A 13,599-nucleotide genomic window follows, 5' to 3' on the forward strand; every position below is an offset into this window, starting at 1 on the left:
AGGGAGGACCCCATACCCATCCTGCGGGCGGTGGAGGACCCCATACCAATCCTGTGGGCGGGGGAGGACCCCATACCCATCCTGCGAGCGGGGGAGGACCCCATACCCATCCTGCGGGCGGGGGAGGACCCCATACCCATCCTGCGGGCGGGGGAGGACCCCATACCCATCCTGCGGGTGGTGGAGGACCCCATACCCATAATGCGGGCTGTGGAGGACCCAATACCCATCCTGTGGGTGGTGGAGGACCCAATACCCATCCTGTGGGTGGTGATAGACATGTAAGCAGATCACATAATCGGTTCAAGAACTGGGCATCAATGTTTTTAAACACAAGCATCTTATATTTGTGGTTAACTGATTATATTTATTTTAATCTAAGTATCTGCCAGAGATACATGGGACTGAGCCAAGCCCTGCGGCAGTAGTCTCGAGTCTGATGATTACAGAGGATGGTTAGGTTAGGTTAGGATGGTTTACACGTGGCTGGGTCTTCTTGCACAATAGTGGTAGAGATGTATACTTGGCAGCAACCCACTCTCTCCCCACCCCACCCTCCTTGCCCAACCACTTTGGCTGGGCGGTAGAGCGACGGCTTCGCTTCATGCAGGTCGGCGTTCAATCCCCGACCGTCCAAATGGTTGGGCCCCGTCCCATCCCAAATCCTTTTCCTGACCCCTTACAAGTGCTATATAGTCGTAATGGCGGTTTCTCCTGATAGCCACAGAGCCAAAGTAGCGGAAGGAAGATCCACTGCGATATGGTACTAACAAGCCACTGGTTACTCCTCTTTCAAGCCTGGCAAAAAGATATCCAGAGACATTGCAGTAGCCATACACAGACTCAGACTTGGTTACAAGTGCTGCTGGGAGGTAATGAACCCAATAGTTAAAGAGTGTCATATCTGTGGAACAGAAGCAGAGGCGCCACTATTGCACTACTTACTGGAATGTGAAGCTACTGAAGCCCTGCGCATCAAACTCAACATTAATCCAACGACAGCAGCTGCATTAGATGCACATTCCACCACGACTACAATGATTAGAAAAGCTGTTGAGGAATGGGACTCATTAGTGAGCATTCTGCATCTACATCCGCCACCAAGATAATGTTAATAAAACAAGATTAAAACCAGTGCACTAAAACAGAAGCGATAAATAAGCAGGGAAAAATGAGAAATTCCCTCCTCCATTTTAAACGTAGACCCAAATATCACTGAAACAAGGTTATCTTGTATTATTAAACTCAATTACGGGCTCACCATAGCCCGTACTACATGGACACTTCGTCCTGAGTAGCTAAATCTGAAACAACAACAACATTCTCCTGATAGTTCCCTTCCTCTCTCTCTCTCTTCGCCACTCTCACCTATTTTCCAATCTGCCACTTTCCCCCCTTCCTATGATCTCTCTTTCCTTACACCCCCACTTAATTTTATTTTTATCTCCAACCCCTTCTCTCCAACTTTCTCCAGCAAGATAACCCATTTCTCTCCCTCTCTCACTCCCCTCTGCTGCCCCCCCTCTCCTTCCTTCTCCACCCTCTCTGCTATTCCCTTTCCTTCTCCTTCCCCCTTTTTCAACCCTCTTCACCTTTATCCCCACTTTCCTTCAATACCCGTCCCCCCCCTCTCGGACGCCTCATCTTCCCTCTCACCATCTCCCCTCCTTCACCTTTTCAAACATCCCCTTCTCAATTCTCCTTCATTCTATCTCTATCTCTGCTGCTATCAGTCTCTGTCTCTGTGGTGATTTCTCTCTGTTTTTCTGTGTTTTCTGTCTGTCTTCCTGTCTCTCAGCTGACCTATCTCTATTTCTATATTTTCTCTATATATCTGCTTGTGTCTGTCTGCCTCCCTCTCTCTCTCTCCCACCCATCCTTCCCTTCCCTTCCCTTCCCTTTCCTCCACTTCAAGATAAGAGCCATTATTGCCCCATACCCTTCCTGGTCGCCCAGAGAATGGTCTCCACCAATGGGCTTCAAACTCGTGACGTCAAACACGCGTTGACGAATAAACATCCTGCACTCATCTGACGTCATTGTTCAAATATTTTGGCGGATCCAACACTTGGTTTACGATTACAAGCGACACCTTTAATTTGCCTTATAAGGCAATAATATTACCGCTAAATTTTCACACCGGAAAATAATTTTTGTGACGTCATTCTTAAATACACAAAGTTTTACACATACTGAAAGAGCTTAAGTTGAACTGGATTTTAATCATTCGTTTATATATACTCTACCTAACTACCTAACCTAGCTCCTGGTTAGGTAGTTAGGAGCTACCTAACTCCTGGATAGTTATTTATTAATAGGTGAACAGAGGCATCAAGTTAAAGGAAACGTGCCCAACCATTTCTGTCCTGCCCAAGGGACACAATCCTCAATTGTGAGTCGAGAACGTTGTCATTATAAATGTTGTTAAAGGATCCCAATAGCAAAGCACCAGTTGCAGCAGTACCAGCAGCAGCAGCACCAGTAGCAGCAGCACCAGCAGCAGCAGCACCAGTAGCAGCAGCAGTACCAGTAGCAGCAGTACCAGTAGCAGCAGCACCAGTAGCAGCAGCAGCAGCACCAGTAGCAGCAGCAGTACCAGTAGCAGCAGTACCAGTAGCAGCAGCACCAGTAGCAGCAGCAGCAGCACCAGTAGCAGCAGCACCAGTAGCAGCAGTACCAGTAGCAACAGCACCAGTAGCAGAAGCACCAATAACAGCAGTACCAGTAGCAGCAGTACTAGTAGCAGCAGCACCAGTAGCAGCAGCAGTACCAGTAGCAGCAGCACCAGTAGCAGCAGCACCAGTAGCAGCAGCAGTACCAGTAGCAGCAGTACCAGTAGCAGCAGCACCAGTAGCAGCAGCAGCAGTAGCAGAAGCACCAATAACAGCAGTACCAGTAGCAGCAGTACTAGTAGCAGCAGCACCAGTAACAGCAGTACCAGTAGCAGCAGTACCAGTAGCAACAGCACCAGTAGCAGAAGCACCAGTAGCAGCAGTAGCAGCAGCACCAGTAGCAGCAGCACCAATAACAGCAGTACCAGTAGCAGCAGTACTAGTAGCAGCAGCACCAGTAACAGCAGTACCAGTAGCAGCAGTACCAGTAGCAGCAGTACCAGTAGCAACAGCACCAGTAGCAGAAGCACCAGTAGTAGCAGTAGCAGCAGCACCAGTAGCAGCAGCAGCAGTACTAGTAGCAGCAGCACCAGTAGCAGCAGTACCAGTAGCAGCAGTACCAGTAGCAGCAGTACTAGTAGCAGCAGCACCAGAAGCAGCAGCACCAATAACAGCAGTACCAGTAGCAGCATCAGTAGCAACACCAGTAGCAACACCAGTAGCAACACCAGTAGCAGCAGCAGCAACAGTAATAGCAGCAACAGTAGCAGCAGCACCAGTAGCAGCAGCAGTAGCAGCAGCAGTTGCAGAAACAGTAGCAATAGCAGGAACAGTAGCAGTAGCAGCAACAGTAGCAACAGCAACAATAGTAGTAGCAACAGTAGCAGCAGCAGCAACAGTAGCAGCAGCAACAATGGCAAAAGTAGCAACAGTAGCAAAAGTAGCAGCAGCAGCAACAGCAGCAGCAGCAGCAGCAGCAGCAACAGCAGAACTGGTAGCAGCAACAGCAGCACTGGTAGCAGCAACAGTAGCAGTAACAGCAGCACTAGTAGCAGCAACAGTAGCAGCAGCAACAATAGTAGCAGCAACAATTGTAGCAGCAACATTGGCAGCAGCACTAGTAGCAGCAGCAACAGTAGCAGCAGCAACAGTGGCAACAGCACTAGCAGCAGCAACAGTAACAGCAACAATAGTAGCAACAGTAGCAGCAACAGTAGCAGCAACAGTGGCAGCAGCAACAGTAGCAGTAACAGCAACAATAGTAGCAACAGTAGCAGTAACAGTAGCAGCAACAGTGGCAGCAGCACTAGCAGCAGCAACAGTAGCAGTAGCAGCAACAATAGTAGCATCAGTAGCAGCAACAGTAGCAGCAGCAGCAGCACCATCATTACATATGGGGTGCCGCGTTTGAGTGTGTTGGTGAGAATGTAAAGACGAATAAGCGATGCCAATTGTTAAATGAGGGTCATCCTGCCTCTCCCAACCTCGCGCCATACTCAAATTACTCCTCATCCTAACTACCCAACTACTCCTCATCCTAACTACCCAACTACCCCTTCTCTCTAACTTCCCATCAACCCCTTCTCTATCAATCCAAATACCCTTTCTCTCTAACTATCTAACTACCCTCTCAATCTACTGCCATTTAACTGTAACTATCCTCATATTGTGAAACAATCCACACGAGAAATCCACAAAATCCACTACCTGCCGTCCCATTCAACTTGTCTCCTCTCTCTTCCTGCTCTCTCTATCAGCTCTCTACCAGCCTTCTCATTCTACCTGTCCTCTTTACCTATCCTCTCGCTGTATCAGCACTCAGTCGAGCTGTCTTCTCACTCTACCTGCCCTCCTCAGTAGGTGTGAGGTAGTATCCTATGGTTAAGGCAGCAGAGGACGTGCGGTTATCTAGGCATCTGCTGTATCTTGCCAGTTTATTCTTGTATATTTTGCAGTACCAAAACCTTTGAGTGAGGTGCAGCAACCTACTGTGTAGTGGTTCAGGGTGATCACTTCTCGTCTCCTCCAATGCAGGGTCGGGGGTTCATATCCAAGCTACATACGGCGCAGGATTGCTAAAGAATTTCTTTTAAGGTGGGAACCTTTCGAATGTTGTACACAGATCACATAATATGCTTTGTACAAAGCACATTACAGATCTGAAGGAGACAACGTACTGAACAATACTGAAGTTCAAGTACGTTTACCGAGATAATGATTAAATACATCCACAAGGAGAGAGAAGCTTAGGCTATTCCTACCCCCCTAACATCGAGACACTCCTCAGCTTGGGCCTGGCCTCAGCTCAGGCTTGGGGAGTAGAAGTACTCCCCAGACCCTATCCAGGTATGCTTTAGGTATGCTCCAGGTATGTCCAGGACTCGACAAGCATTTACACGTCTACTTCTGAATCAATCAGTAATATATCAGCTTAAGAACATGTACATCTTTTCTCGATCTTTGCCGGCTTTCTTATTAAAAAGTTTACGAGCATGGAAACCTCCCATTCAAGGTTATCATTGTCATAAAGAGCCTCCTGGTGCTTCCGACGCTCATAAACTGTTTAATACATGTTAACAAACCCGTAAAACATTGAGAAAAGCGGATCATAAGTATTTGAGTAACTGCTTGATGACTCTGGCCGCTCTTCAACAGTTACATTATACAAAAAAGAGGGCCATATTTTAAGGTTAATCAAATCGTCACGTGGAAAGTACTTCTCTTGGAGATAAATTAAGATGGTTGAAGAGCTTGTACACAGCGATTAAGGTAACTACAGTGTTTAACTTTGTGTTACAACTGCAAGATCAGCTCCAGTTCTTGAGCACCACCTGTCTTTTATGATTTATGTATTGTTCTTGTGCTCTAGTTCTTGGGCTCCGTCTCATCTGAGCCCTGCGTCGTGCTGCTAGCCGTCCATACTTGCTTCTGAGGCATGTGGACGTGTGCGCGTACCAAAGTTGTTTATTTGTTTAAGATGCTCATGTCCCACAAGGAAGACCTTCGCCAGGCCCTCGGGGCTATTTTTGGCTGACTGTAGAAGGTCGCATCAGAGGTCAAGTACGATGCTGACCATCCTCCCCCCCCCCCCCCACCCCACACACACACGCAACAGCACCTTCACTTGTCCCTTTCTTTCCGCGCTCACCGAGGGGAATAAATACACTGAGAGTTGACTTTAGTCCTGGACTTTACTCAGGGCTAAAGTCAACTCTCTGGTGGTTTCAGTAAGCAATATAGACACGACTATACTAATAATCTTGGTGCAATGGATAGGCCGTAAGCCAACACCAAGCCAAAATCATACCGGGACCCAACCTGATATATTTATTTATATTTTTGCCTCCGGAAAGCTAAATACCGCCATAGTGACAGTATTGGGCAGCGCCACTAATCCTGTGAGTGAACACACCGCTATTGTAGCAGATGAAGTACCCCCCCTGTAGTGATTTGTGCTGTGCACAAGACCATAGCTTCTCCTCCCCCTTTCCTCCTTCCCCTCCCCTTTCCCCTTGTTTGCTGCCCTCTTCCTGGGTCATTCTTTCCCCCCCTCCCCATCGGACCTTCCTGTCATAAACGGTTCAAGTCAAGGGTCCTGACTCAAGAGACTCCTGGTGGCTGGACAGTCCCTCTCATTCCTGGCCCTCTCCCAGCCCACTCCATCCCACTCATTTCCCTCTCTACCCCCCTCACTCCTTCCCCTCACCTCCGCCTCACTATAGCCATCGACAAATTGAGATCCAATAACTCAGCCTCTAGCCGGGTCATATAGTCCGACGCCAAGTTTCCTGTGATGGCAGCATGGGAATGATTGGGAATTCTGTTACGAGAAACAGATCTTTAAGAACACAGGCCTATAGCCAGCCAGGGAGGCCTGGGGGGCGAAGCTAGTCAGGGTATTTTGGCTGGCTGTTTCAAGACCTAGAGCAAGACTTTCAACTCATTGGCTCTAGACTTGGAGAGGCGGGGCTTAATGGACTTGGGAAAACTTAGAAGTGGGTGGAGCTTGATCCACTGGAAAAGCTTGTTGAGAAAGATTCGTTAGTGTGTCTTGGGCAAAACTTTGAGATAGGTCCCTTCAGGGCCTGAGTTCAGCCATCAACGTCTCTGGCCAGATTGCAGTTAAGGTATTGTGCCACTTGAGTATTCATGTATATTCAGTATTTCAGACCACTGCCCTTAGGAGGTTTTATTAGAGGAGGATATATGTTCATTTGTTATAAAATTACGCCTGTTTCAATAAAGTGAATATTTGATCTAGTGGTATTTAGTTAATTCCTCCCTTTTGGTTATTAATGTTGTGTTATTCCTTTTTATATGTGGTATTCATGTGCGGTATTGGAAACCCTATATTCTCATTAAGTAAATCAACGTTGCTATAATTAAGTCCCAAGATTTATTACCTAAGTCCCTATTGCCCGTGAGTTCATGATTATTGATTTCTGTCCTTCCTGGGAGATCAGTAATCTAGACACATTCAGGTATTTTAGCAGGAAGGTGATGGCAGTGTACAATAAGATTTTATTCCTTATTTTTAAATTAATAAATCCTTCATTTGTTGCTCTTTCCCCCCCCCCCCTCATTTAATATTTCAGTCTTAAATTAATATCAACGGGTAGTTCACTGAGGGTCACAGCGATCCGCAAGCAATGTTAAGTTGGGTATTGAGTGGGTAAAGGGAAGAACAGGTCAGGTTATTACACCCCAATAGCAAGAAAAGGCCGCTGGGTCGTTCATCACAGGAAAACAAAATATAAAATAAAGTTAAAAGCAACAACCATTAATCAAATCCAAATGAAAATTAAAATGCATTTGCTAACAAAACCACAGGAATATTCTGTTACGTTGTGTATATTATTACAAATGTTTACCCATGTGAAGACATAAATTACAACTCGCCCCATTAAGATTGGCGAGGTTATAGAAGCCTATATAGAGGCTATATAGAGTACTTGTACTGCTGAGAAAATTATAGCTATTGAGTAGTTATTACACACAGAAATCACAATAGCGTGATGCATCAAATGAACAAATCCATAAGGTGGATTTGTCGTAGCTAAGTCGATTAATGCAGCGTCTGGGATCCTCTTGGACGTAGGTTCGAACCCTCGTCATGGCCCTTGTGGATTTGTTTATGAGTAGTTATTATTTATTCGCAATATCCGAAAAGCTCCGTTTCTGGTTGTTGAGCATCGGGACTATAGAGAGGAAGTGGGTGGCTGGCTGGCAGGTCTGTCAACAAATAGCAGTAGTACTTCATCATGTTTATCTCATAAACAATTTCGCATTAATTTGAAATACTTTAAAAGAGTAGGCTCAAATTTCGCTCATTCTTACAAAATAAAATTATTACCTCTTAGAGCCTTATTAAGGCTAACAAGGTTTAGTAAGATCTCATAAACTGAGATAAACAATCACACACACACACACACACACACACACACACACACACACACACACACACACACACACACACACACACACACACACACACACAGGGCCTCACGGCTGAGGGGACAGCGGTTGGGGTCGAAGTCCAAAGGGCCCGTGTTTGATTCCCGAGCGAGTCAGAAACAAATGGCCAGTTTTGTTCACCTGATGCTCCTGTTCACATAGCAGTAAGTAGGTACCAGGGGTGTAGACGGCTGCTTCCTGGGAATGTGTGTGTATTTACTATTTATGTCTGCTGAATCGAGCTATTTAGCTCTTGGACCCCGCCTTTCTAACCAGTCTATTTTTCCTATATTTTGTCTACTACATATATTTCTCTCTAACACACACACATCCCCAGGACGCAGCCCGTAGCAGCTGTCTAACTCCCAGGTAATATGGGTCACAACTGGTTCAACGTTAACTTCGTGTTACTTGTGCATATTATGCCCACAGTTGTATAATATTATATGTTGGCCTTCTCGGAACTGGCAGTAAACCAGGTATAGGCTGTTATAGAGGGCAATACGAGCCTGCACTGCTGACCTTGGGACTTATGTCTCTCCACCTGGCTCACTTCTGAGGCCACTTTCAGCAGGTGCAATACTCCAGACACACTCCACACCCCGCTACATGCCCGAGGATGTTGAGTGCTCCACACCCCGCTACATGCACCAGGGTGTTGAGTGCTCCACACCCCGCTACATGCACCAGGGTGTTGAGTGCTCCACAGCAACGGAAGCTCCATGATCATTCCAGGACGTGGCTCCCAGGGGCCCTAAGACGACTTTCATATGTTTCTGTGAGTTGATCAAACTCCTCTTCTTGTTCATATTAGAGCTGGAAGTAACTCCAAGGCATCGATAGTGGTCAACTCATTCAGGAACTTCACCATTAATTTGTAGGTCTTCGTTTTCCTTCCTCTTGTGATGGGGTACGAGTTTGTCTTGTGTAGAGAGTGAAGTCAAGTTCAGTACATTTTCTTCCAGAAAGTTGAATGGACTGTTTCATCTTTACGAGGGCTTGGTACACGCCCTCATAAAGATGAAGCAATCCATTGCAGCAGTTCATCATCGGCATATCTCACTTGTACTCCTTCTGGAAGCTCTGTTGTGGCTATGGCATTCATTAATTGGTTTAATAGGCTCAAGACTCTTCCTTCAGGAATCCAAAGCTCCATAGTCTTTGTGCTTGAGACTGCTCCACTAAGGTAACTTTCATCTTCTTCCCGTGAGATCGTCTTCAGTCCATTCTAGGAATCCCACCTGGACACCCATGGGTGCAGGCTCGTCTAGGATCGCAATTCCTTGTGCTTTATCGTAAGTTCCTTTCACGTCAGCAAACACAGAGTACTTGGATGTCTACTTACCTATTACCTATTAGTGTCTATTGAGGGAGTTAGGTCTAGCTCTTTATGCCCCGCCTACTACCCTTGTACCTGATGCGTTACAACCTAAGTACTCTGATTATCAAATTCTTTGTCGAATCGTGCCTATTGGAGGTGGCTTCCACAACTTCCTCTGTTAGAGCATTCAACTTGTTAACTATCCGTGTACAGGTACGAGTACCTTCTTATGTCCTTTCGGCTCATTTGCGTTTCCAGCTTCCACCTGTGTCCTCTTGTCCTGCTTTCTCTCAGTCTGAAGAGACTATTCTTTGTTTTTAGTCCACTTTATGTATTCCCCTCAGTATCTTGTAAGTTGTGATCATATCCTTCTATTCTCTAGGGTAGTGATATTTAGTCCCATTAGCCTATGTTCATATTAACTCGCTTAACTCTGACACCAATCTTGTTGCAAACCTCTCTACTTTTTAAATTTTAGCTTTGTGCATCATTGGCTAATTGGCTAAATAATTAAGAAATCCATGAATCCCTTCCTCTAGTCAATCTATTGTATGTGAGAGTCGACTTTGAATGATCCTCCCAAATATGTAGCGCGTAAAAGATACGAGACTGATAGGCCTCTAATGAATAATTTGCACATCAGTTGATAGATAGTTGAGAGGCGGGACCAAAGAGCCGAAGCTCAACCCCTGCAAACACAAACAGGTATGTTCAATTAAGAGAGCACACTCACTCGCCTGTCCATACCCAATCTTATCCTCTCTATCCCATTATCGCATAACCTTTCCTAGCCTCCGCATTACCAGTCCATTCCCTACCCTGCCTGCAACTCCTCCCCCCTGCTAAACCCACCCATCCCCGCCCACTCCCCCCATCCCCACCAACCCTGCTCCTGCCGCCCATGTACGCCCACCCGGCCCAAGACACTACGCCCACACGCCCTTCGCGAGAAGCGCGTATGCAGGATGTAGGCTGGAGGCGTCCCTCAAGGAGGTACTTAGGAGGTGCTCGGATTGCAGTGTATGTGCAGCTAGTGGGCGAGAGGCCGCACTGAGGTGAGGTGCGGAGACAGGCGAGGGGGTGCTGCGTGTTGTGGAGGGGGGAGGGGGGCATTGGGTGAGGGAAGGAAGTAGTGAGCGTGAGGTAGAGTGTGTGAGGGTGGTGGTGGAAGGAACCAACAAACAAATGCCTCGTAATATTTAAGCGACGATGTCAATAAATTAGCGATTCATAAATGTGTTGTCACAAACAAGTGTATCTTGAATGTTTATATACCAACTTGCATTTTATTCACTGGAACCTTGCATAAGCTTAGTTCACTTATCATGCACCCCATAACCATCCTGTGAGCTGTGGTGGACTTTATACCCCATCCTGTGAGCTGTGGTGGACTTCATACCCATCCTGTGAGCTGTGGTGGACCTCATGCCCATCCTGTGAGCAGCAGCACAAAAGGTTACAGAGGCTCATAAAAGTCCCCTGGAACTGTACCCAGAAATTAATTTTGCTAAACAAGTTACAGTGTTGACAAGCTTATTACACAGTTTGTTTCGAGTTCAAGAACTAGACCACAGCAAGCTAAGCAGCACCGCTTTGTGAGATAAGCTTGTTCTATTTAATTTTATTTGCTTGTGCACAGCCGCATCTGTGCAGTGCACAGCGGTGGAACAGTCACCTGTGTGCACCTGTTGTTGGCAAACTTGGGATAACTGGCAAAAATTTCTGGCAGCAGGTCGTTTTGAGTTAAACTCTTACATATTTCTCTATCATTTGCTATAGACTTGTCTCCGCAATTATTTTATCTTTTCGCACTCCATCACTTAGTGACGGAGGGTGTGCGAATAGTTTTGTTGACACAGTTTACATTTGGCTAGGTCTACATCAGCAGGTAATGTATACTCCCAGAGATACTTATTGTCGAGTCTAAGCCGAGCAGTAGTAACATCTCGGAGTCTGCTGATTGTATTAGATGGCCCCTAGATGTGTGGCTCTTCTCGCATGATAGTACGGTGATGGATCAAACTGCTAGTGTAGGTTTCACTTTGTCTATGATTTACAGGGGGGTTTTGTTGAAGTTTTTGGTGTGTTACTGCTTTCAAGTTGCTAATACGCAATCCAAAGATATTCTTAACTCCTCTGAAGGCAGATTCTCTGGCTAACCCACCAGCTCTAGGCGGTCAGTAAATTTACTGATATAATAAAGTACATTCGCAAGGAGAGAGTGGATTAGGCTATTCCTACCCTCCTAACATTCAGAGGCCAGGGCCTCGTGTGCTCTGGCAGGCAGGTGTGTGGCAAGTAGTCCCGTGTGAGTGGCGGGAGAGTAACCATCTACCGTTTCCTTTGTTACAGAGAAGTTGTGTCTTCCGCAAGTCTGGCAGTCACTAGGGAGTCCAGGGCGTCACGTGATCACCAGAAACATCACTTCCACACCACCAGCAACATTGTGACTACGGAGCTGCCGCCTCACCACTCCTGACTTCATACGCCACTTGAAACACCAATTATCACTTAACGACATCAAAACGTGACATGTCATGCCCCTTTGTAACGCCATCTTCGCAACGTCTTAAATAACAACGTAACACCGCCGCGTGTGACGTCGAGAGCACTGTGTTATCACTGTCACTGAACCAATCACGACATACGACTCTGCGTGTGACGTCACCGTTATTGACCCAATCACGACTATACGACTGTGTGACGGCACCCTCAGAGACAATCACGACAATACGACTCAGCGTGTGACGTCAGGAACACTGTGACGTTACTCTTGAGACACCAATTACGACACGACGACTAAGAATGACTCTACGCTTACTCATCCACCTCGCTCTGGCAGCCACAGGTGAGTTAGAAACATGTGTTTGTTAATCTGGTTAGTCTGTACACACACACACGTGCACTCACAACTCTATACCCTCGCACATCTGTACACTCACACATCTGTACACTGCTCATACACCTGCGCAAATAAGTCATGTTTCTGTAACTCTGTGCTTGTTCAGTATGTACAGGCTGAATATTTATATAACGTTAATGACAGTTACTCCTAAACATCACAACACTAGCTGTGATTGACAACCTGTCGCACATTAGTGCATCCTTGTCTTGCATATTTAACAAGCCATTAGAGTCGAGAAGAGCACCTTATCGTTGGAGCTGAGAATGTTATGCCCATTTTTAAAGTGGGAAAGATCACTAAAGTCGGACTGTTCGCCAACTAGCTTGACGTCAATTATCGAAATATTTACTTGAATCGATAATAACAAATGCCATTCGTAATAAAGGATTCACAATCATATTAATAATGGATTCACAATATGGCTTTATTAAGGGCCGCTCGTGTTTAAGGAAATATAAACATTTTCCAGAATATCTGAATCAGTAGATGGCGGAAGAGAGGGAGGTGTTTTATACCTTGACTTAGGAAAACCTTTGATACAGTGACTCACGGGTGAGCAATGACTCAACAGAGAGGTAGAGGTATTGGAGGGGGTCGTCTTAAGGTGAAATACGCCATGGTTACTGCAATGGAAACGCAGTTAATATAGATGGTCAAGTTCAAGTGGGAGACCGCAGGGTGTGTTGTGCTCGGGTACTCCATTCACGGACCTCTGAGGCTTGTCATATCTATTCACGATTTAAACTTAGGATTCATAATGCTAAAATATGACCGTAAGTAAATTCTGAGTACTCAATATCACTATAAAACGGTTTGGATAATCTTTTAAAGTGGACGAAATTTTGGCAGATAAAGTTTACTGTTGACACATGTAAGGTTCAAAGCCTAGTAAATGATAGATTCCAGGTAGCAGTTGGACAATGTTTACATTGCTACATCGGAATACGAAAGAGATGAGATACATGCCAGGCAGCTCCTATTTATAACCAACCAATTATAAACCTATTTATACCCAACCAATAATAAAAATAAGGTATTATTGCAAGCGTATACACACAAGATAGATGAGCAGTGGAGACTGAGGGAGGAGGCTACAACGCATACAGCCGCCAGTACGCAGTTTCTCACACAACGCAGATATAATTATGAAAATTATGCACAAGTGCAACGGGGTAATATTTACTACTAAATGAGATAAGGTAGCACTCTTGAATTATTGTAAGGAATAAGAAAATGGTTGATAATGTTTTAAGAGGTATTTACAACAGTAGAGGTTTTACAACAGTACATAGTAATTAATTATATTA

General features: G+C 45.7%; 2 protein-coding genes across 4 annotated transcripts in view; one reads left to right on the forward strand and one right to left on the reverse strand.

Moving 5' to 3' along the window:
* LOC123768496 (R-spondin-1) overlaps window positions 1-13,599 on the reverse strand; it is a 356,706-nt gene that overhangs the window by 333,431 nt on the left and 9,676 nt on the right. The window lies entirely within an intron of this gene.
* LOC123768494 (uncharacterized protein C05D11.1) overlaps window positions 1-13,599 on the forward strand; it is an 83,909-nt gene that overhangs the window by 34,976 nt on the left and 35,334 nt on the right. For all 3 annotated transcript variants that reach the window (XM_045759101.1, XM_045759102.2, XM_069336242.1), the window contains exon 2: window positions 11,740-12,235. In XM_045759101.1, the coding sequence (XP_045615057.1) occupies window positions 12,193-12,235 (43 nt within the window). In that variant the 5' untranslated portion in view covers window positions 11,740-12,192. The remainder of the gene's footprint in view (window positions 1-11,739; window positions 12,236-13,599) is intronic.

Source organism: Procambarus clarkii, chromosome 35 (genome assembly GCF_040958095.1).
Source record: "Procambarus clarkii isolate CNS0578487 chromosome 35, FALCON_Pclarkii_2.0, whole genome shotgun sequence".
Classification (NCBI taxonomy): domain Eukaryota; kingdom Metazoa; phylum Arthropoda; class Malacostraca; order Decapoda; family Cambaridae; genus Procambarus; species Procambarus clarkii.